Source organism: Meleagris gallopavo, chromosome 3 (assembly GCF_905368555.1).
Source record: "Meleagris gallopavo chromosome 3, MGAL_WU_HG_1.1, whole genome shotgun sequence".
Classification (NCBI taxonomy): domain Eukaryota; kingdom Metazoa; phylum Chordata; class Aves; order Galliformes; family Phasianidae; genus Meleagris; species Meleagris gallopavo.
Window position 1 is genome coordinate 67,708,947 of NC_139406.1, and position 24,831 is coordinate 67,733,777.

Sequence of the window (24,831 nt, forward strand, 5' to 3'; positions counted from 1 at the left end):
TTCATTTGGTAACTTTTGGTATCCCTATTCCTTCCCTCCCTCCCCATGACATAGCTGATATTCTTACTTTCAATCGGTATGTAATATTTTATAGGGGTTTGTCAGTGGCTGATTTTAGCTGAGATAAAACAGTTTTTAATGAGTGCTTATTAATATTGAATTTACTCTATAAAATATCAGTACCAATGCAAGATAGTGCTGCAAGACATTTCAGCCACAGAAGAGCACTTTCAGTGTTTAAACATCTTAAATTTGTCTCAAACAATGCAAAAATGTTAAAGTTGTCAGTGCTGATGAAAAGCAATATGAAAGGAGAGAAAATGTATTGTGGTTTTGCATTTTTTTCTTGATAAACATGTTAATATTTATTGATTCTTAAACCTTAAATATTTGACGTTCAGCTATTGAAGCAAGGATTAAATCTTGACATTTACAAAAGATCCATTATTACTAAGTATAAAGGTAGAGATAAATTCCTTGGAACTGCCTGAGAGTACCTTGTGAATTTTAGGTCAGAGACTGTCTACTGCTATAGTGCTACACTTCATATTTAAGGACTGATATCATGATGTTTATCATTTACCAGAATGTCCTTCTACAGATAAAATCCTAAACATCTGAGCAATTGATCTTACAGGCTGTAATTTTTACTATGAATACCTTGTTAAGACAGCTATCACTGGACAACCAGTTGTCTCCTTATGTCTTTTCCCCTCTGTCTTGGAAGGATTTGTGTTTAACAGATGTACACTCTGCATTTTACTGTGCAAACTTCACTATTGAAAGTTCACTATTTCCTACAGTATTCCATTAAATTTCATTGTCGTGCAGCAGATGGCAGCAGAGGGGCAATCTGACAAAATGGCATTTGACATGGAAGTGCGTATGAAGCAAAGGTGCATCACTGAATTCCTTCTTGACGAAAAAATGGCATCCACTGTCATTCATTAATGCTTTCCTAAACATTTATGGAGATGAAATAGCGGATGTGAGCAGTGAGTCGGTGAGTGGTGCCTTTCAGCATTGGCAACAGCAACATGAAAGACAGACAGTGTTTTGAATAGGCATGCACAGCTGTCACACCACAAAATGAAGAGAGTCTTCAAATGTACAGGTTTGTCAGAACCGATTGAACCAATAAAATGCAGAAGGTGGCAGTTTCCTGGAGTGTATCATTACTGATGACGAAATGTGGGGTCACTGCTATGAGTAGGAGTCAAAACAGGAGTCCATGGAGTGGAGATGTCTGAATTCCCCATAAAAGAAGTAGTTCTAGACACAGTAGGTAAAGTGATGTGTGTCTCTTGGATGAGGAAGGGGGTGATTCATATGTATTTCCTGGAACAAACCATCACTGCTACATTGTGACACTAACTGAGCCGAAGGCTCCAACTTCCAGCCTCAGGTGGGAGAAGAAGAGAGCCTTTTTCTTGCAACACAGTAACACCAGGCCCCATACCAGTTTGGAGATCATGGAACACATTGCCAGTCTTGGCTGGACAGTCTTACCACTCCCACAATACCATCCAAATTTGACAACTTTTGACTTCCATCTGTTTGGGCTGATGAAAGGTGGACTGCGTGGGTACATCTTCCTACCAACGGTGTCACCATTAGCAGCTCTGAAACATTGTGTCAACCCTGCTGGTGCAGATTTTTACAAGCATAGCATGTAGACTCTTGTTCATCATGCTGTCAAATAGTTACTGTGCTCATTATGTCTGTTGTAGTTTCCATGGAAATTGAATAGTCATTGCTTTCAGAGTAGCCTAGATATTTTCAGGAAACATTTCAGTTTTTTGGAAAAAAAATCAGTATTCCTGCCCTAATAGTTCCTTAAGTCACTGTGAGCAATATTTAGTTAATTCAAAATATCTAGACTTTTTTTTTTTATTTGTTTAAAGGAACCAAATGTTTCATTTACAATTGAAATAAAATGACTCCAAGATAAAAGTACATCAATAAGTAGAAGCTCCTTGAAATATTGCTTACCTTGTTGAAGGCGAATTTTTAGAATGTGAAACTACGTATAGATCTTACTATAATATATCTTCAAACCATCAAATGTAATTTTCTTCTATATTCTTTTAAGAGATTTATTTGAGCTTCCCCCCACTGCCCCCTCCCAACAGAATTGTTAGAGTTTGGCTTAATGAGTTTCAGTCAGTCAGTTATGATGAGCATCTGTTGTATAACAAGACTGATGATAAAGTGAAGAGCTCTCAAAGTCCCTTTTAACAGCTTAAGTCTTCAAGTGTCTCTATATATCCCAAATTATTTTGTGTATTGACCAAAATTCTCTTTTCAAAGAGAGGTTTTTCATTTTCCTGTGAAGTGTCATGCTACCCATTTAGACTTACCAAATTTGTGCACTGTGCAATAAGAATCTCATTTTAGTCATTTACAGTCTTACATTCCTGTGAAGGAACGAAAAAAAAAAAAATTAAAACAGGTTTACAAACTTTATTTTTTGAACCTGAGATCTAATTAATAATGGAAACAGTGTAGTTTATAACTCTTATGTTCAAGTATGCCAGGACTTACACTAGCTAGATCTGAGTAGAATAATTAAATCAGCTACATCATGAAACAATATAATGAAATATATTTCGTATTATGTATTATCTGTAAAGCATTCCTTAAAAGATATGTTTTGTATTATAGAAGATATTTATTACCAGAAAGAATCATTGCAATGATAAGAAATTAGCAAGATATCTCTAATAAGCTTTCAACAAGGCTGCAGAGAAATTAGATGGTTTCAGATATGTTTTTTCTTGCTATTTCATTTACTTCTGGGGTTATAGGAGTTGCTATTTTTGCGATGTTTTGATAGCACAGGGAATATAGATATAATTCAGTATTCACAGATGCAAGGTGTAAAGTGTGAGGTGTAAAACTTGCATTGCTCTTTCTCATTGCTATGAAGATCATATATATCTTTGATTTTTATAAAATATTCACAGTAGTATTGTATGTAGCCAAGCAATGCAATCAGATCTAAATTATTCACATGTTAATATTATTCTCACCCATAGTATTCTTACCCTTGGAATTTTTGCAGTACATTTTCTGACTTTTCATTTGCATATAAGAGAGGCCACCAGAAAACTATTTTCCTTTGTGTTAAAAAAAAAAAAAAAAAGTTGTGAATTTGCATTGCAAAGAAAAACTACTATAGGATTGTTCAACATACTTTTCAAAGTCAATTTAAATTAGTGAACAGCAAAAGCAGGCAAAATAAAATGAGAATTTTTAGGAAATAAAAATGAATAGTTTAGTAAGTCCTATTTAAAATGGTGAAACAATAGAGGAACTAAAGAGTGTAGTTCTCTGGTGTTTTTACAACAGTTGTGATAGCAATAATTATAAATAGTTTCTTTGTTTATAATTTCCATGCAATTTTCTGTATGGCAGAGGATTTTCTTAAGATTTTTTCCCTTGTCATTTTTATTATTATTGTGTTAGTAGTGCCCAGAAATTTCAGCTCAGATCAGGACATCTTTGCATTAGAAGCTATATAAAAATATGTGGAAAGACAGCTCTTAGCCAAAAATTCAAGTTTGAATTCTGAAAAGTGTCAAGAGAAGTACAAAATAGTCATTCACTGAGTGTCATACGGCAGGTTGGTAGAGGAGAAAGATCTATAAGCCAAGTGTACTGTTTTCAAGACCTGAAGCTAAACATTGTCTCCATGACTTGATAAATGTGAATGGAGAACAATAACACAGTTATGAATAATATACTGATAGCAACTTTATTTGCTAGATATTCATAAACAAAGACAGTGCTAGCCATGAGAGATTTTCCCAAAAGACTTGGTATGTGCATGACAAACTGGTGTGTTTTTTTGGCAACGTCGGGGAATAGGTGGTGAAAAAGGAATCCCTGACACTTGACTGCTGCAGTTTTTATCTTTGAACATTGAACATTTAGGGAGACCAAACAGTGGATGTGAGCACAGTGAGGCAGTGTGTGATATGTTTTAGTTGTGTCAGCAGTGGTTACCACCTTTGTGACTTTTACAGGCTCTTGTTCATCACTAGTGAACATGGATAGCTGGTGGTGTAAAAAAATAGTGTTTTGTAGCTGAGAATTAGCTATCTTTCTATTTGTTGTCATTTCCATGAGTAATTTTGGGAGTGACCTACACAATAAAGCTCAGGGGTTTTTGGTCAAGGCAGTTTTCCTGGTTTTCTGTGTTGAAGTTTATGCATTATGCAGTATCTTGTGTTTCCAGGATGTATTTAAAATTGTTAAATTTACAAGGAAACTTATTTTGGTTATACAGTGTTTTCTGTGAATGTTCTAATATAAAGATATTACATTAATAGTTTAAGGAAGTACATGCTATTTGACTAATAGCCTCGGTTGCATGTTCTCCTTTCAAAAAGCATTTTCTACAACTCTGGAGAATTGCCCTCATGTATCCACAGCGTGTTCTTATCCAGAAGGGTGGGGTTTCAATCATATGTGATGGAAACAATCGAAGTGCTGATAGCTATGGCTACAGATGGTTTGTTCACTAGAAATTGTGTGGAGTTCAGTAACAGTTTTCCTTCAGTCTGGCTTAACATATAATAGCTATTGATTTTAAATATGAAATTTCTGCTAGTTAATGTCAAGCTTTGGGTGTCCAGAATGGAGTTCATTTTTCCTTTTCATCTTGAGAAAAGAACCGAGCTTTAACTGTGAGCAGTATTTAACGGGACTCTCTTCTTGCCTGAACTGTTACTGTGATATGATCAAAAGTAAGAACAGGTTAAAAAATAGTAACATAAATGTTAGGTGTTAGAGCTGGACTATATTTGGCTGCTGTTTAAAAGGTCTCCTTCTAACAAAGAAAGTTTTCACTCTTACAAGGTGTGCATATTTTTGAGATGTCCGTTATCAAATTTAACTAAAGAAAACCCAGCAGAGCATGGGGTAATTTCTTTCATTTCACTTCTAAGTAAATCGATGTAAATGGAAGGACCTACTGGCAGGTGGAATTTACATGCATACTAACAAAATCAAATGCACTTCAAAAGAGTGAGAGGCTATATGAACAGAAAAAGTGTTCTTTCTTATTTTGGAAAAAAAAAAAAAAAAAAAAAAAAACAAGAATAATGTGGCTGTTTCCATTAGGGAAACGGTAGGATTCAGATGGTTTTGCTATGCCAGAAAGAAAAGTAAAACAGCAACCAAAACTGTGTTCATGTAATTGAGGAAGTTTGTTTTCTTCTTTTTTTTTAAATTTTTTTATTTTAGGAGTCTAAACCGGTCATGCTTACCCTGTCTTTTTCTTTTTCTTTTTTTTTTTTTTCTTTTTCTTCTTTTTTTCTTTCTTTTTCTTTTTCTTTTTCTTCTTTTCTTTTTCTTTTTCTTTTTCTTTTTCTTTTTCTTTTTTTTTCTTTTTCTTTTCTTTTTCTTTTTTCTTTTTCTTTTCCTTTTCCTTTTCCTTTCTCTTTCTCTTTCTCTTTTTCTTTTCCTTTTTCTTTTTCTTTTTCTTTTCAATGTATTAATAGGGAAAATTGTTTTGATAGAAACTTATTAATTGCGGTAAAGAACTGTACGTTACTTGTCCTACACTTCTCACAATAGTCAATGATATTTAACTGGTGAGAAATGTACTCTGGCTAACACCAAACAAAAGCAGAGTAGTCATTCATTGTTTGAGTTTGTTTTGCACGTGGCTTTGGATGTTAATTTCTTTGATGTAAGATTATGACTCATTCTCTTGCTTTGCCATTTCTAGATACTTAAAAAGTCAATATTGAATTTCCAAGCACAAATCCACATATGATTAAGCAGAGCTCCACTATCAGAGCTTTAAGTTAAGAAATTTATTGGTATATATTATATCTGTAAGATGAGAAGTTATAATTTGGCTTACTATCAAATATGTATTATTTAGGTTTTATTGATAGTTGTTTTTTAGAATATATACCTCTTCTGAGTCTTGATGCACCTTAAGTGAAAAATGAAAAAGTAAATTATTTCTGGAAAAATCAACAAACCAGGAGTAACTGCATGTTATGAAACATAATTCTCTTTGTTCTTTCTTTAAGGGTTAAAGCCAAGTGATCCAGCCATGACCGGCAAAACACAGACCAGCAATGTCACCAATAAGAATGACCCAAAGTCCATCAACTCTAGAGTCTTCATCGGCAATCTGAACACAGCCATTGTCAAAAAAGGTGACATCGAAGCAATCTTTGCAAAGTATGGGAAAATAGTTGGCTGCTCTGTGCACAAAGGTTATGCATTTGTACAGTACATGAGTGAGAGACATGCCAGGGCTGCAGTGGCAGGAGAGAATGCCAGGATCATTGCAGGGCAGCCACTAGGTAAGTGCAATACTTACATTCAAATACTGTTTTCTTTTCCTTTCTGCATTATCTGCTGTTGTTACCTTGGAGATTAGTAAGTTTGTTTTACCATTGTTCCCTCTAAGTGTATTTTCAGTATGTTGGGTCTGGCAGCATTTTAGAAGTATTATGTGCTACCTAGATATTAGTTTTGAGGGTTTATAATTCTCTATGCGAACTCATTACAGTGAACATGATTAATCAGTTGAAGAAAATATAAGTGTTTCCTATTAAGCTCTGTGAGTAAATAAAATGTCATATAACAAGACTTGACTAATAGGTGTGGCTGTTTTGCCTTTAATGAATCTAAAATAACATCTAGCCTAGTGGTGTGCCAGATTTTAGGTAGAAGCAAAAGAACAAGTTTTGTTAGGCCTTGAAATTGTACCAAATCAAACTGTAATGTAGTTACTCATTTACATATGTTTACTATAAAAATCTCAGGTTGAAGTTACTCCCACATGATGGTGTAGATACTGTTCCTTTGAATTTCAAACTTTAAAAAAGTATAACTTTTTTTTTTTTTCTAGTGGTTTGTCATGAATATTAGGTATTTCTATCTTTTCTTTTTGTTGTGGTTTAACCCAGCAGGTGGCTCAGCATCACACAATCATTTGCTCACTTTCCACTTTCCTAGTGTGAAGGGGAAAAGAATTGGGAAAAAAGAAGTTGTAGCTTGAGATAAAACTATTTACTAAGATAGAGAAAATGAAAAGGATAATAGTTATGACTAATTATATAAATATATATGAATGTATTTAGCAAGTGATGCACAAGCAAGTCTTACCATCTCCTGACCAATGCCCACCTTACCTCCTGAGCAGTAGAAGAGAGAAAGATAACTCCCACCCCCCTCAGAATTCATACTGCTTGATGTCATATGGCATGGCATATCCCTTTGGCCAGTTTAAGTCAGTTGTCCGAATTCTTTTTCCTCCCAGCTCCTTGGACCCTTTACTGCAGATGGCCTTGGCTCTGCACAACATTACTTAGCAGCAACTATAAACATTAGGGTTTTTCACCTAGAACCAAAAACATAACATCATACCAGAAACTCTGAAGTAAAAAAATTTCATCCCAGCTGAAATTATTGAAAACTGTCAATTTAGAAAACTATTAGCATTTAGATATGGAGGCTGGCGATGATAAAATCAGCTGGAGTATAGTACCAGCCCCATCTATCACATGTATAGTAATTATGGACAATATTACATATGGACATACTTCACTAGACCTCTGAGATAAATTACTCAAATCAAACTCGTATATGTAATGGTTATGCCAGGAAAAGGTAACGTGAAGAAACGTTACTTTGGCTGTAACAAGTCATAAAGAATGGACGTGGCTTATTCATTTTCAATTTCTCAAGCTGTGGAAATTTTTGTTTCTGATTATTTGTAGAAATTGAGGTATTTGTGTTAGGTATTTTGTCACAGTTGCCAAACTGTAATTTTAAATTTTATAACCCCTGTGTTTTGGGATTAAACAAACCAACAAACAAACAGATTAAAGAAATCCAATTACATATCAGGGGCGATTACTACTTTTTTAGGAAAAGTTATATACATGAGTGAAATAAAAGAACTCAAGTGAGAAAAACAAGGCTGCAAAGTCAGTCTGTGAGATGGCATTATTAGAAGATGTTTCCTGGAGCCATAGTCTCCGAGCAATAGGCCATGTAATGCCATCAGTGCATTATTTACAGCTCCTTGCACACTGGTCTGACCAGATTTTTTAAACTGTGTTTTCCTAAGGCAATAAATCTGTTATTACTATGACTACTGTTGTTAGTCTCTTTTAGTTTTTCTTGTGGAGTCTATAATATTCCAAGTGCTTTGTGGAAGAAGATGCCCTTGCTCTACTCAAAGTACTTTTGTGCTTTGAACAAAAGACAGGTGAACTTGGTGTAAAGGAAATCAAGGGATTGTCAATTACTTGGACTATGCAAAGCCTTTAATAATAATGGAAGTGCTATCCAATACTAAGTTAAATATATATAATATTAAAATGTTTTGTGATGGCAAATTTCATTCTTAAATTCATAATATATCAAGGAATGTAACAAGCCAGGTGAAATTTTATTTTTAACTGTTCCAGGCCTTGCCTATATTGTCTGTGTAAGAAATATAGTTGTCATTGGTATTTTTGACAAAGGAAATGATTTTGTAGAAGTGATACTCCTTGTTAGACAAACTGCTTCTATGACATCTTTTTATTGGTAATAGACGTTAACAGTTGCCTCAAAGTAGTGAGGAGCTGATAGATAAAATTTGCTTGATGTTATGAACAGGAAGAATAATTTATGTGAAAATTATTGTGCTTTTGAATGGAAGGAAGTAGCAGGTGGACACACTACTGTGAAAGTACTTGATAATTTACAGATTGTATAATTTACAGATGAAAGAAGACAGCTCTACGTCCTGAGAGCCTTGCATTCTGAGAAAAACATTATTTTATATCAGTAGTCAAGATATGGTAAGGGGATAAGAAAAGCCTTTTATAGATATATAGATAAACTTTATTAGCATAGGTAGATTTTCTTTTAAATGGAATTAGAGTATATTAATGGTATAATGAGGGCTGAATTGTAGTCAGTTATCAAAAGCTGTTTGAAAAAAAAGACATTTGGAAAAGATTATCCCTTACTATATGCCTGATAGAAGCTGTACTCAGTACCTCACAAAAGAAAGAATAATTTGAAGTGTATTATGAATCTGCATCAGATCTTTTATATTTTATAGCAAAGTATCAATTAATGTTAGTTCCCATCTTCCATAAAGTCTTGCCATTCAAAACTGTGATGTTATTTACAGCAGCTTTAGTAGTGTTAGCCAGAAATTGTTTTTTGTCTATGTAGTTGAAGTGAAAAATTGAACCTGTAAATTCCCATAGCTATATATAGTGTTACACAGTTCAGTGGTAATGATGCCCTTCCAATCCACTTTTAGGCAAAGGAACTGCATGAATGTACATTAGAGTCCTGTCTAAGTATGTCTTATGAGGTGGGGTTCCAAAGCATAGGCTTATACATATAAGGCCTACGAGTACATGACAAAGTGTTTTGTTTAAAACATTCCTTTCAAGTACAAATCTAAAGCATTGGCAGCACTTGCTAGCTTTTGTATGGGTCATCATCATTGGCCTGCTCATCTCCTCATACAACTCTCAATTTCCTACCGGTATGCTTGGTGTAACCAGTGTTGTGTAATGGCTACTCCATGGATATTGCTTCAGGGAAGTGGAATTCATGAGGTATTTCCAAGATTTCTGATCCATGAAGTACAACACGCACTGAAAATCTGTGAGAAAGGGACCTTAAAGTACTTATCATGAAGTTCATACACTTTCTTGAAGTGATATTATGCCTTCAAGCACTTTTTCTTGACATACAGAAAGACAAGAACAGGTCAGTATTAGGCACAGGAATCTGTTTCACAGTGATAAGTTTGTGAATTCCTTCACGCTGGAACCAAGAAGGTTTTCAGATTAGTATAAAAACTGCAAATTATGTTTTCAGTTGTGGCAACACAGTCACTAAATCTTCTCTGCTGTAAACACCTCAAAAGTTTTTATCTACTTAAACATATCTTCAAGTTACCACTTTTCCACATGGGGCAGAGACAGTGTGAGCAGGAATTATTCTGAAGAAATACCATGTTTCTCCCATGACCTCTACACATATATGGTGAGAGGATGACCAGAGACCTGCTTGCTCCAAAGAAAAATCTTCCACCTGGAGAGGAATAACCACACAAATCAGTACAGATCAGGGTCTGACTTGCTGGGAGAAACTCTGCAGAAAAGGACCTGGGAGTCCAGGTGGACAGCACGTTATCTGTGAGTCAGCAGTGTGCCCTTGTGGCCAAGAAGGCCAGTGGCATACTGGAGTGCATTAAAAAGAGTGTGGCCAGTAGGTCGCGGGAGGTGATCTTCCCCTCTACTCTGCCCTAGTGAAGTCAGATCTGGAGTACTTTGTCTAACAGAGGGCCACAAAGCGATTTGGAGTATCTCTGTTATGAGGAAAAGCTGAGAGAACTGAATCTGTTCAGTCTGGAGAAGACTGAGGAGGAATCTTATCAGTGCTAATAAAAATCTAATGGACAGGAGTCAATTGGATGGTCTCAGGCTCTTTTTGGTGGTGCCCAGTGACAGAACAAGGGTCAATAAATCGGCAACAGTTGGAACACAGGAAGTTCCATCTGAACATGAAGAAAAACTTCTTTATTGTAAAGGTGACAGGACATTGGAACAAGCTGTACAGAGAGACTGGATATTCACAAGCTTCTTGGACACTTTCCTGTGCAATCTACTCTAGGGAACCTATGTTAGTAGAGGGTCTCTTCCAACCCTGCAATTCTGTAATTCTGTGATCATAATGTGCATTGTGTATATATTGCACACAATGTCTCTTTGATTAAAATTCATAGACTTAAATTTCATAATTATTTGGCACATTTGTTTTCTTATTCGCACACATTTTTTCACATTTTAACTGCAGAACAAGTTTTTTATTTGGACCAGAAAGGCCAAGCCACCTTCATAGGCTCCATGAGAAAGCAAATTAAATGTTCCTTGGCTTGGTAGCTTTTATCTCTGCTGTTGTTATTTTTAAGTCACTATAGAGTATCATTTTCAAATGCTGAGAGAAAAGAAAAAGCTTACTGTGTCAAGAGTGCAGAAGATACTGTAGGTCTTGAGTTGATGCCCTTTTTAACTAATAAATTAGTTCCAATGTAACTTCAATCCTGTTTTGTTGCTGTAAGTATTATTCACATATATCTGCCTTCAGGTCTAAATTAGATGCAGTCTCCAAGTGAGCATATACTGACATATAGCCTCGGGTAAGATGGTGGTTTCAGATAATTATTTTGGGTGATATACTCTATTGCACATTCTTCTGAGAAGCACAGAAGTCCCGCAGGGGCTTTCTAAATGATGACTACCCAGTAGAAAATATCCAAGGAGGAGAGAAGGTAATAAAGAGAGTCTTTAGAGAGACTTGACATATACCTTTGTTGTAAATTGAATTGATGTGACAATAGGGCTATTTTTCCTTTTGTTTCCCTTGCTTCTACTCAAAACAGATCTTCTCTATTTTATAATTCTTACGTCTTGCAACACTGAGGGACTTAACTAAGTATTTGTAGAACTAGAACTTTTGAGAGTGAAGCAACTCTTTATTTCAATCTGGCGTTCCAGACTACATTAATTATGTCATGACTGTTTGTATGCAGAAAGAATAAATACACTGCTTTAGTAAACTCATTTGTTAAATAATTAACTTTGGCTTGAAAATTGATGTTTATTCAAATTTATTTCGTGACTAAACTTTCTTTAGATAGAAAATTCAAAATTGAATTAGCAATTGTTCAGTTTTAACTTTGTCATCATCTTTCAGTCAGTATCATGCAAGTACCACAATCCTAGATTTTCATTTGTACAACTCTAACTCGTGATATGTGGAAACAATCCTGTTACTTACTTGTCTCCAGCTATTCTAACAGCAGGATATAGCTGTGTGAATGTAGAGTATTTCCTCATCATCCAGCCCTCAGGCATGAACAGACTATTACAGAACTTCTGAAAAATTATTCTTCCACAACTTAGTTCAAAGGTCAGATTTAACCGACCATAATTACTTTTTAATTTTATTTTCAATCTCTTCTGATATTTGGGAAAAGGGTGATCCTTTCTCAGCTTATTCCTGCATGCAGGAGAAGGGATTCTGCCTAAGTCCATTCATAGGTCTCCACCGTTTTGATGTCTACTTGTGCCACGTGGTATGTATCAGCTGACATTAATATGAAGTCTCACTGTTAGAGTATCATGGATACAACCACTGATCATTGCTTGTTGGGATCTTCTGATAGTGGATAATTTCTGTATGTTCATTCCCATTGTACACTTTGTTCTCACTGAACACTTAACGGTATGTCATAGTTTTATGATTTGTTATTGGTATTCTGCATCATGGATTACACTGGGAATTCCATGGATTGTCAATATTTCCAGATACCTTTCTCACAAAAGAAAGAATAGACTACAGATCTCAGAAGATTTCACTGTTCTGTTTCCATTTTTAATTTAGGGGGAAAGATATAACTGTTTGCGAGTCACAAGACTACACACTTTTGCTGCTCTTCTCTGTGGTTTGTGCTCCCTAGCCATCTCACCCTTAACATTAGAGTAAGGCCTTCAGTTTTTGGAAACTCTCTCATATTATTTATTAGCTTCAATTCCAATTGTATTATTTTTTGTTATCTCTCATTCTGCTATAATATTTTAAAAAATTAGTTTTCTCCTTTAGCTTGTTGCCACTATTTTGTTCTATTTTGTTTTTAGGCCAATCTCCCTACCTTTTCCCTTCCCTCTCTTCAAGAGCAGGAGTCCATGGGTCCCTCCACCCCATTAGCCACAAAATGAGGCCAAATTGGGCCAGAACCATGACTCATTTTACTGTTACATCAGTAGAGTTCATTGTGACTATATTCTTCATCCACAACTATGTTACAGTGGTGTAATCCAATTTACTTTCTTTATGTTCTTGAACCCAAAAAGATGATTAACCCTAGTCATGTCTCCACAGTTCTATGAGATTGATTGATTGATTTTTTTGTGTTGTTGTTGCTGTTGTTTTAATCAGTACTCTCATCCTTCCTATAGTAACACTGACGTGAACAATTTCAGGTGCTATCTATGCATATAAAGCAACTCATAAAGGAAAGAAGAGTTATTTTTAACAATCATCAATCAGCTGTTCAGGGTAGGACACCACTGCACAACTAATGTATGCCTTTTTCCAGAAGAGCAAAATGAATCTTTCATCATGCAATTAAATTCATATTTTAATAGAATGAGCCACTCTAATAGGCTCACAATAACTAGAATGAGAATGAGTGAGCTTTACTCCTGATATGTAACAAAATACTCTGTTTCACTCTTACTGGGACTTGATCACTTGAAGTAATTGTGAAAACCAAAACTCCAATTTAGATCTGACATTCTGACAGAATTAAAATTTTTGCCTGTTCAGAAAAGTACCAAGTACATACTGAGAAATTAGTTGTAACTATCAGATGAACCTATGAGAGAATATCTTAACTTTTCAGTATTGAGATCTTCTGTTAAACTGTTCATATATTACTAAATATTACAAATGTAGAGTTGTGCCTGGCACAGAGTTCTGCGTTCTGAATAATGCCTGTTTGCATTAATAATGATTACTTGCCATCAGCAAATATTCTCATAAGGAAAGCTTACAATCAAGACAGAATATGTATATAATACATATATACAACAGACTATGTCTTCTTCATCCTTAATATCATGGTCAACATGCTATTACAAGATCTTTCTTTGTCCTTGTTTGCTGCTTGATGTGTGTGTAGCATAGGGTCTTGTTTGCACTAAGTGCAACTTCCCTCATGGGATCACCACTGGGTTTCATAAAAAGCTACACTTTTAATCTCTTAGATGCACTTGCAAAAAACATTTACTTGATTATCAATCTATCAGACATATCCATTGTAATCCTATAAATACTTCTACAAAATCTTAGCCAACATTGCCTTGAATTTTCCAGTACTTCAGCATTTACTCTCCACGTATCTCAATGAAATTTGTTCTGTATTTCATTCTGAGCCGTCATAATATCACGCAAAGATAAAACTGCGGTCATAATAGGCTCTCTCATAGCATTTGGTTTAGCATCTTGTGTGGAATTTACTGTATAAATACAAGAATTATCTTTAGAATACTCTACAACTTTCGTTGTTTTAGTCTTAGGAAGTCTCACGTTTTCTACACCTTCATATTTTTGCTTAATCTAGGTTGATACAACTTAAATTCAGTTCAGTACCTTCACTTCAAAGTGAACTTTAGTTTGATACTTTCTTCTCAATTATTTGACAATACTTTCTGCAGTAGCTGACCAAGTATCACCTGTGTTGGTGCCTCTAATATCATGTCATATGTTGCTTATCATATCTCCACGTTTTCTCATTCTTTTGTAAAGACTGACACATGCTGACATGCTGACACATGCTGACCTTGGTCTAAAAGGCACATGGAAATATTTTTATCTGCTCAAGGATGTATAGGAAATACACAAGTCATATGATTTATCATCTAAATCTCCCTTAATATTTACCTTTCTAATCTGCAATTGGAAGTATGTTTGCTTTTTATCAGATATTCAGAATAGAAAGGATGACAGAACAAAGTAATAGTATTAATACTATTTAGTATCTCAGTCTAGTTCTGTTCCTTGTTTATCTAGTCTACTCTCCTATGTGAGTGTTCATGTGATATTGTTCAAACACTTTTGTTATGATCATAGTTGTTCCTAAGCATTGTTAAAATCTCATTGAAAAGAGATGATTTCAAATTGGCTGGTGTGGTAATTTGCTGCAGACATCTGTACCACTTCTACTATTTGCTGTAAAATGGCAGATTCTCTTGTGCTTCCTTTCATTTTGCTCCTGATGCTTCATACAAATATGAAAGGGAAAGAAACTTAATAAGTTTGAAGTGTAGGAGTAAGTCTTTTAGTTGGGAGGTATACAGTGTTTTCTAGTTTTACTGCTATGTTAAGTTTCCTTCATGAAATTTATATTTGTTTAATTAGTCTTTCAGGCAAGAAACACAAACTTTGTGTAAAAATGGCAAGTTTGAACCAAGCAAATTTATAGTAGCTAGTAAATTACAGCAAAATCCTTCCTTGCAAAATCTGAAGCAGTTTCAGGATGTGATTCCTTTCTCAGCTGTACTCTATGTGACAAAACAGCATCTCAAATTTTGTTCTGTTTTCTATGATTTGTTTAGCAAGACTTTATATCTTGATCTAATCCTGTCATAGAATTATTAAATTATTGAACAGTTTAGTCTGGAAGGGACCATATTTAGTCCAACTTCTTTTCAAAATCGTGCGGGGCCTGACGTTATTGTGTTGCAGGAGAAAGAATGTCTTCTCTAGCCTAATGCTGGAAGTTGAAGCCTTCAGCATAGTCATCATCACAATGTGGCAGTCAGAATTGATGGTCTGTTCCAGGAAATACAGAAGGGTCACCCCATTCCTAATCCCAAAAAGCAGTGCACATCACTTTACCTGCTGAGGGCTGTGTCTTGAACTTATTCTTCAATGAGGGATTCAATTGCCACTCCATGGACTGCCTTTTTTACTCTGGCTTGAGATTAGTTACATCCCATCTCGTCACCAGTAATGATGCAACTGTCACCTTCAGCCTTGTATTGGCTCAATAGATCCTGACAGACAGTGTTCTTGATGTTTTTGTGTGAGCATTTATAGGACACAGATGGCACAAACTTTGTGATATTCCAGTGTTGCCACCATAGTTTTCAATGCATTGAAGCCAGTATTCAGCTCCACACTCAGTTCTCTGGTTGGATTTCATCAATTCATGCTGATGAGTTGATCGAGACATCCGGAATGTGGCTTGTTTCACAGTGCTGTCACCACTACTGAAAGGCACCACCCACTGCCTCACTGTGCTCATATCCACTGTTTGGTCGCCATAAACATTCGACAAGTGTCAGTGAATGCCAACAGGTGCCATTTGTGCCACATCAGGAATTCAGGGACATACCTTTGCTTCAGACACAATTCTATGTCAGATGCCATTGTGTCAGGCTGCCCCTCTTCTGTCATCTGTCACACAGTAACTAAATATGAGGGAATAGTGGTGAAAAGGTTCAACTTCCCGTGCCATGCAACCAGCATCTGCCTCTGAAGTCGTAGGCCTACATAATAAAATAGGAGATTTTACTTTTGAAGTAGCAATCGTAATAACATTTTCAAAGGAATGTGAAAGCTGAGAATTACTGGAATTACTTCCCTGCTGCCACTTTGGTGAAAGACAGGTTAATTTTAAAGGTAAGGGGTTGGTCAGTGTTCTAGATTTTTGCTTTCTTGCAGTTCATTTTGTTTCTTGGACAGATTTTGTTCAAAAGTAGTAAAGAGAAGTTGAATGTAAACAATCAGATTGCAGAAGATAAAATTAACACTCACAACAGCATCACAGCAGCTGGAAAAGCAGTCATGAATTTTCACAGGCTTGCTTTCATGATCTTTATTTTCTGTTAATTGACACTTACTGCTGCTTTATATCTTTCATACTCTTAAATTTTGTTTTTAATGCATTTAAATCCACATGCTGGCAAAGGAGAAAAGGCAGGAAAAAATGACATTTTTTGGATGTAAATAATCAAAGTGGTTTTTTTCTTTGCTCTTCTGTTGTGCGAGATGAAGTAGAAATTTTGATCTGTTCCACTGACAATTGTAAACTCCACTGATTCTAGATAAACTTCAGATGTATAAGGATGTCTAAAAAAAGAAGAGATAGAGAAATAGAAGGAAAGGAAGAAAGAAAGAAAAATAGAAATAAAGAAGAAATGATGACATGACAAGAGACACATTAAATTCAATTTTCTTGTAGTAACAATATTGTATTATCGTTTTACAAAAGCAAAATAATAAAAAAAATTAATTCAGTTTTGTTGGAAAACATGACATAAACTACCTGTCAGGAATGTTTTGTAAAAAAAACTAACTATATGACTTCATTTCTCTGTGTTTCATATTCAGCTAACAGGAATTGTGTACAGAACAGAATTGCGAAGAATTGTGATTTATTGCATCTTTATGTCTTTTCCTTCTGGAGTTATGCACTGTCTTGGAAGGAATGCCCAAAAGGTTGTTGAGTTAAGGGTTTTGTATGGTTTTGCAGGTACCAATGGATTTACCCCCAGTCTTGGGAATGAGACAGCAGTTTTAGCTATCACAGAAGTTAAGTACTCTTCTTGTCTTTCTTTATTTGCTCCCCTAGAAAAGCAAAGGACATTCCAGCAATACTAATTCAAAGCTACTTTTTTTTTTTTTTTAAAGTAACTTTTTAAATTACCAACAATACTCCAAACCATCTGTTTCAAATGTTGGTGGTATGCAATATATGTATCTATAGTGAGTTACTTCAGCAGAGAATTATATCACCACTGTATGCATATCTATTTCAATTCAAGTTCATTAGTATTCACTGGAATCTTCTGTGATACTAGCACAAAATGTCAAATTGTTCTTAGAATTTATAAGAAGTTGTAAAATTCATGAGTTGAGACAATGAAAATCCCAAAGAAAGGATGGCTACCATATTTTGTACTCATTTTTGGCATATGATTTCTTTATGCCTACAGAAATGAAAGCTATTGGTCTAACCATTCATCAGATCAGCATTTTCTGAAATACGAAGACATGAAAAGTGCTTAAAAATGATTGCTTGGTGCCCATTCTAATATATCTAGGATGAAAGCAGCAGAGAAAAGTGTGTTCTGTAGAATGACATTCTGATTCAAAAAAATTTCCTTCAGACTATACTATTATGCTCTTGATGTCATGGCAGAGGGAGACTGTCTTAGTGTCCTTCAAGAATCTAGATTTATTTATTTTTTTTTTAATATATGAAATAATACAAAAAGAATAAAATACCAAATCTTGTAAGAGGACAGTAAGTAGGACCCCATTGAGTCTTCTCATGCTTAACTTGAATTCAAGCCAAATTTCTATCTGTTGCAAAAGGCAATTTTCTAATTCTAGAATCTGTTGCAGAAAAAATCAGTACTGATAGATAGATAAGAACCAATTATGGAACAAAAATGTAATTGATTGTTTAAATACAAATGCTCACAAGCTGATCATACTTATTATATTTGTTGCCCGTAAAGGCTAATTTCATGAACCTTGAAAATAGATATGAGTCAGCTCAATTTGGAGAAAGAGTTGAAATGGGAAAATGTAAAGAAGAAATTAAAATATTTCAATAGTCGCCAAAAGAGAAATAATAATGAAAAAAAGCTGGTGTGCCTAAAATTGCACCGTATAAAAAGCACAATCTGAGAAAGCTTAGTAATTGAAACAATAGAAGATGAAGAAATATTAGATTTATGAGTAGCTAAAGCATAAGGAATAGAGAATTTGAGAGAAGGCGGTCAATTAATTCCTGGCCATAAATGTGTGGGCTTATTTTTTCTTTTGTTTTAAATATAGCTGTATGTTTAAGGGCTTTCCCTTCTGTGTCTGGAAACTGCTAGATACATTCAAATCACAGGATGAAGATTACATGGTTTCATAGAATCATAGAATGGCTTGCGTTGGAATCAAGTTCCAATGCCTCTGCCAAAGGCAGGGTTGCCACCACTAGGTCAAGTACTAGATCAGATTGCCCAGGGCCTCATCCAATCCAATCTGTAAAATAAGAGAGCTGTAAAAAAGTTATCTTTAAATCCTGAGGTCAAATTAATTTTCATCTTGAGGTTTCTAAAGAATGGATAGGAAAGTTTTTCAGAGAGGCTCTAAACTACTAATGTTCTGAGGATTGTGTTCAGCAAGAACTGGAGTAAAAGCTTTCCCAGGGATCAATGGCTCAGTTAATATAATTTAAAGCAAATCAGGATTGAAGCATTTTATTGTTTTGTTAATGACAAGTTTGAACTCTTGACCAATACCAGCATCAGCAGTGTATGCTAGACATTCGCTAAATGTTAACAAATGCTTCAAGATTTCTAAATCCTCTCATAAAGCTAATCCCAGCAAAGAAACCCCCTGCTCTGGGAGATGTGGGTGCCCAAACCAACCATTCACCATCTCAGAGGCAGGTGAAGCCTCCAGGAGGTGACCCTGCAGGTCCAGGGTGCAGGTCTCAGAGTGCCCCATGCCAGCCATGGGTGAGCTGAAAGTAGTGGCAGGGATTGCCTAAGGAGAGGCCACACTGCCAAGTTCAAGAGCCCCCAGTGCCATGGGGCCACATCTGACAGAATCCCTCCGGACTTTCTGCTGCTCTACTCCCTTCTTCTCCTGCTCACTACAAATCCTCGTTTCACTTGTATTGTTGTTTAGCTTAGTCAGTTAAACCAAATACTTTGGTTGCTGTTTAATTCAACTGATGTCTGCCTTCCTCTTTATCAAGATTACTCTGGAGCAAATACTTCCTCAGGAAGTTTGGTTTCCCACTCCTCACCACCATTACACTTTTCCTGTCTTGTCTGCTGCTATCCTGGCCTCTTTGCCAAGGATCAGCCCCGTGAGCATGATAAGAATTTAAACTTTATGTAAATAATTTTAAGATGGTAAAAAAGGCCAGGCTGCATAATAACAGTCCTATTATAATTGTTTTAAACTGTAAGGGATGAATAATGAAATTCCTAGCACAGGGCTTGACTAATCAAGAATGAGCATGGGGATAATGTTACTAATGTCAACATGACTTTACTGAAAATAGCTCTCTAGAAATTCAAGATACATCCCTTTTTCTAATGTGCATTCCAACACCAGGTAATACTGTTGAATTGATATAACAAATTTCTGCAAGGTACTTGATTCGTTCCAAGTGGAAATTTGATTAAGAAAGTGTCTTATGACTCTGGTATGTCAAATGCCAAAAGGATTAAAAACTAATCTCAAAAGACTTGTAAGTGGGAAGTAATTGTACAGCGAGTGTATGTCATTTGTGCAGTTCGTGGTAGAATCAGATTTTTAATCATTCCTTCTCACAATCTGAAAAAGAACAGAAATCATTGATGAGTTCTGTAGATGGCACAAAGATGCTCAGCCTGGAGACAAAGAAAACGGGATGTTGATATCAAAATAGAAAATAATTAGCAAAATGGACTGAGTAGAAGTGTTGCTTCCTTACATATAGCATCTAACACTTTGATGATGAGTTCTTCAGCATGGAATAAAAAGGTGTAACAAAATCTGAAGGCTGGAAGATGAAGTGAGAACAAGTGAACCTCAAAACAGACCATATCTATGAGAGTATTGGAAACAGTTTACCAAAAGTATTAATCAAAATTTCAGAAGTAAGAGTTAGATGTTAGATGTGACATTTTTTTACCCCAGAATTAATCTAAGGAAGTTCTGTTGTCTACTGTACCAAACTAGACTGTTCTGCTGATCTGTCCAAGTTTTTTAGGTCATTGTTAATAAGTCACAGAAACATCCTGCAAGAGTAAATGAGAGATGAAGTAGCTCAGTTTTGTTGATGTAGCCAAGATTTCAATACTGTCATACAAGTACACTGTGATGTTTACGTAATCTGAATTCATAAGGCCCCAGATTCAGCCAATGTAGTTTTGAGGTAATTGATAGAGGCATCCACAAGTACATGTTCTCTCCTTGTGTTAAGAGTACTGACTTCTGCATAGAAGTTGGTCAGCTGAAGGGCTGACGCCTACACAGAAATTGATCAACTGATATTGATCTCTTAAGAGCCTTGCATCTTTGACATATACATATTCTTTCTGACAGTTTTAGATGCCATTTAGACAGTTTCACATTAGCTTGTTCAAGTCTTAGGTAAGCTGCTCCAGAGTTCTATACGAAAAAAGAAAAAAAAAAAAAGGCTAATTTTGGTCCATTAAAATATATAAGCGAGAATGTAATTTGTAGTTTTAGGAAAATAATTTAACTTCTTTTAATAAACAGTTACAGACTTAACAGGAAATACCAAAGCAGGAAGTACCAAAGGCAGTATTTTTGCTAAATGCTAACTACAATTTTTTTACTACTGAAATGGTTCAGAAGCAACATAGAGATTTACAGACTGTTTTATGTTAGAAATGACCAATCCCAAGTTCCTGCTTAAAGCAAGGACAACACTGAATTCAGATCAGATTGCTCAGGGCTTTGTCCTGACCAGTGATGGAAACCTCTAAAGACAGAGCTTCTGTCATCTCTTTGGATAAATAAATCTAGGAAAAAAAAAAAAAAAGGCTTTTAATTTTATTAAGGTCTCTAGTGATTTATGCCTGATATTAATAACAAATCTATAGATATTACACAAATAGTCTTGTTGTGTCAGCACCTTTGGAAATTAGATCAGCAATAACCACCTAATGACAAGCTTGGTTTCATCTAGCCAGCAGAAACAAGTAGTTTTTTCCCTGTGGCCTTTACAATAAAACTAATGATGAGGTAGATGGAATTCAGAAAACAGATCTTTTCATACCAAAGAATAACACTTTTTTCTATTTCTTATCAGCACTTTTTTCTATATTCAAGTAGCTATTAACGTGACTGGTAAAAAAATCTGTGAGAAAATAGAAAACTTGTTAATAAGATCAGTTTTAGCTTTCTGTACCACAGAAACAAAGGATTTTCCCTTCAAGCTCATAACATTTATTTTATTACAACATATTTTTTCATTCCAGACAAGCAGAGACATATTTGCACTCAACTTTGTGACCATTAGAGCCACAAAACTATTTGTCGTTAGGAAAAAAAGATACAAAAAAAAACCAACATAATAATGCTATTATCTTAATACAATCTTAATATCTTAAGTGTTTTTTGTTAGCATGAAATTAACCCTGGTGCAAAAAGGTTACAATCAAATTAGTTTGGAAAAAGTGTATTGTTCTTGCTAAAATCACTACTTCTTGAAACTTCCGTTAGTGATCTCATTCTTCTTCAGTAGCTCTGTTCTGCTTTAAATTACTGCAGTACATCAGTTGATGATCAACAAATCCACTACATCCCTGAATGTTTTCTCTTCTGAGAAGCCTTGCAAAATTTAACAGAAAATACAGCAGTTCTTCCAGAATTCCTTCCTCAAATGATTAATTCCTGATGGTTCTTTATTGTGTGTCTGGGCCGACAGCAGGTCAGAAAAGATTAGGATTTTACTGCCCTCATATTTCAGAACCTTATTTTAGTAGTTGCAGCCAGGAGTCTTTCTCTTCCCCTTATATCAGAGTGCAGCAATTACAGTCCTCTCACATTACCCTGAAATGCTGTTCCCCTCATGGGCATGCTGTAATTTCTCTTCTCAAGTATCAGAACTTGCAAGATGAGAGCTCAGCCATACAGTGGTCTTCAACTAATTTGAAATGTTTCATTACTACTTTTTTTCAGTTAGCTGTTGCACATTCATAAAGCATATTTGGAAAGCAATATGCTTTTGTGTGTAACTGGATAAAAAGTATTTTTAATATGTAATATGGTTGAATTATTATATTTAAAATTATGTTTTTCCTTTCTTCACCCGGTTTTTAGTCAGATTGTAGCTGCAAAGGGGATTTATTTAACAATGCAGGCACATCTCTGCCAACATCTTATGACACAAAAACCCCAGCAGATTTTTAATTTGCATAACTTTACACATATTTGCATGAAATATTGCCCAGTGGTACTAACAGCACCAGTTTCTCCCCAAGCCCCAATTAATTAATCTGTGTCCCTCTGGACCTACATCCATTTATTATACATTCTTAGTATAACACCACTAATTAATTATGCATCTCTCAGCCCCACATCATTCATTTTGTGCCTTTCAGTCAGCTTTGCACCCCTCCCAGCCCCACATCTGGGTGAAAACACACCCATTGCTTTTCTCATAGCTGTGGATGCCTCTCAATGATTTTGCTAGTCAGCAGAAATCTTTAGGAGCTTCGTGTTTATGTTGTAGCCCATCACAGCCTGGTGGTTTAGAAATGGCAGGGTAAAGATTCAGCAGACAAACTTCTGTCTGATGGAAGATTGTGAAAGTAGTAACGTTTTGTTTGGTCCCCTTCATTTTTCTCCTTTTCTCTTTTTTTCTGAATGGAATGTAAATGCCTGTGCATTTCTGATATTGTCAAGTACTGATTTGGTTTTGCTCCTGTTATTTTGCTCCCATTCACTGCAAATTTTATCAAAAATTTTGTCTGTGACTATGCTGTATACTTGAGGTATTGTAAAAATGCTTCATTGACTTCATACTCGGAAAAGGTGGGAGAATCCTAATGTTTTAATTTGACATGCAATATGTCCTTCCCAGCAACCCAGAAGCCCAGCAGTAGTCACCCTTGGGAGCAAGAACTTCTGTCAGCTGCAAATAATGCAGACATTCAAAACACATTCCAGACACTGGTTCAGGTTGACTGCAACTTGTTTAAATGTAGGGAATGACAATGGGATGAGGGGGTGAAAGGATGTTTGAAAAAATGCAGAACATAACTAGTAGCTGGAAAAATGTTGAATATGGAATTCTTGACTACGTCTCATCAGCTTCTTTTCGGAGTTGCCTTGTTTATTTACTTATATTTATTTATTTTAGTATATTTATTGATTTTAGTTTATATGATGCTATTCCCTTTGAACTAATGGAAAATATATGTTCATGTCAGATGTTGAACAGATTACATATTTTAGCTGGCAATCAGTCTTATTCAACATGGCTTGCAGGAAAAGTGAGACTTTCCAAAGCTTTTCCTTTTTCCTTTATTGTCAGTACAAAGGTCAAGCGGACAATTGCAGGAAAGTATGGTTTCATTCCCAGGGCAGCATTGGCTGAGAAAGGTCAATACATCCAGGAGCAGCAAGCCAACCTGACTGAAATATTTAACATTTCTCTTCTGTCCTTTCTCTTTACTTAGACTCCAGAACAACTTTAAACTCTTCTGTATGACATCTATTACTATTATGGCATTTTTAGACCCCTTAAGGTGCTCCATACATCACCCTTCAGTTCTGTTCATTAAATTTAAAGTGTTCTTGCCATAAAGTAGTTATGGATATTAAGTTTGCAAGGGGAATATACCTGCTTTTTCTTGCAACACTCTTTATCTGTTGAATATTTATATCCATTTATGTTTATTCTGACATAAGAGTACGCCTGCCAAAGGCTCCCTTGTGACTATAAACTCAAGCTTTATAAAAAGTAGCTTAGGTAAGTTTTTTATTAACTGCTACCTATCACTATTGTATTGTACTTACGCCCCCAGGGCTGATTCAGCACCTTCAAAACATTCTTCACTGACAGACAGAACCTGATGCAGCAAAGCAGCAAGAGAGCACTATTTGGCCATGGTTTGCACAGCCAGGGCAGATGACAAAAGGAGCTATTTTTAAAGAGCTGTGAAAATAAGTATAAAAACTATAGGCAAGACAACTTGATAGGTATAGGGAAGAACAGACTTTTTTGGCCTAAGCCTGATACTCTGCCTCTTCACTCCTTATAAGGTGTCATTAAAAAAAGCTAAAATGTATATATTAAAATCCAAGTGTTCTGCTCTATTAAATCATGCAGCTCAGTAACTGATTTTGCTAAATCTATGCCTCTAACTAAAAATTGGTTGTTTTTTTTTCTTTTTCTTTTTCTTTTCTGATCTATATACTGTTTTATGCTTTTGTTACTAGACATGAATTTTAGCATTCATAACATTCATAGCATAGCATTCATGTCAAGAACCTACTTCATCTTTTCTACTCTGTGTGGTCCACTCTGGTATTGATGATAGTCTTTCTCATTTTAAGAGAGAAAAATTACTTAGGGCATAGATATCCCTAAGTCTCAACGATGTAAGCTGATCTCATCTTTCTCCTAAATTCTTCTCCAGAAAACTTATTTCACCTAGGTATGTGAAATTTCTATAGAGTGCAACACTCCCTATAAATAGTATTTAAACTCTGGTTTATTCAGCATCCTGTCTA

General features: G+C 35.4%; 1 protein-coding gene across 6 annotated transcripts in view; it reads left to right on the top strand.

The window, feature by feature from the left end:
- Positions 1-24,831, top strand: part of RALYL (RALY RNA binding protein like) — a 375,450-nt gene that overhangs the window by 175,469 nt on the left and 175,150 nt on the right. For all 6 annotated transcript variants that reach the window (XM_085221356.1, XM_085221357.1, XM_085221352.1 and 3 more), the window contains one exon: positions 6,051-6,329. In XM_085221356.1, coding sequence (XP_085077482.1) covers positions 6,074-6,329 — 256 coding nt within the window. In that variant the 5' untranslated portion in view covers positions 6,051-6,073. The remainder of the gene's footprint in view (positions 1-6,050; positions 6,330-24,831) is intronic.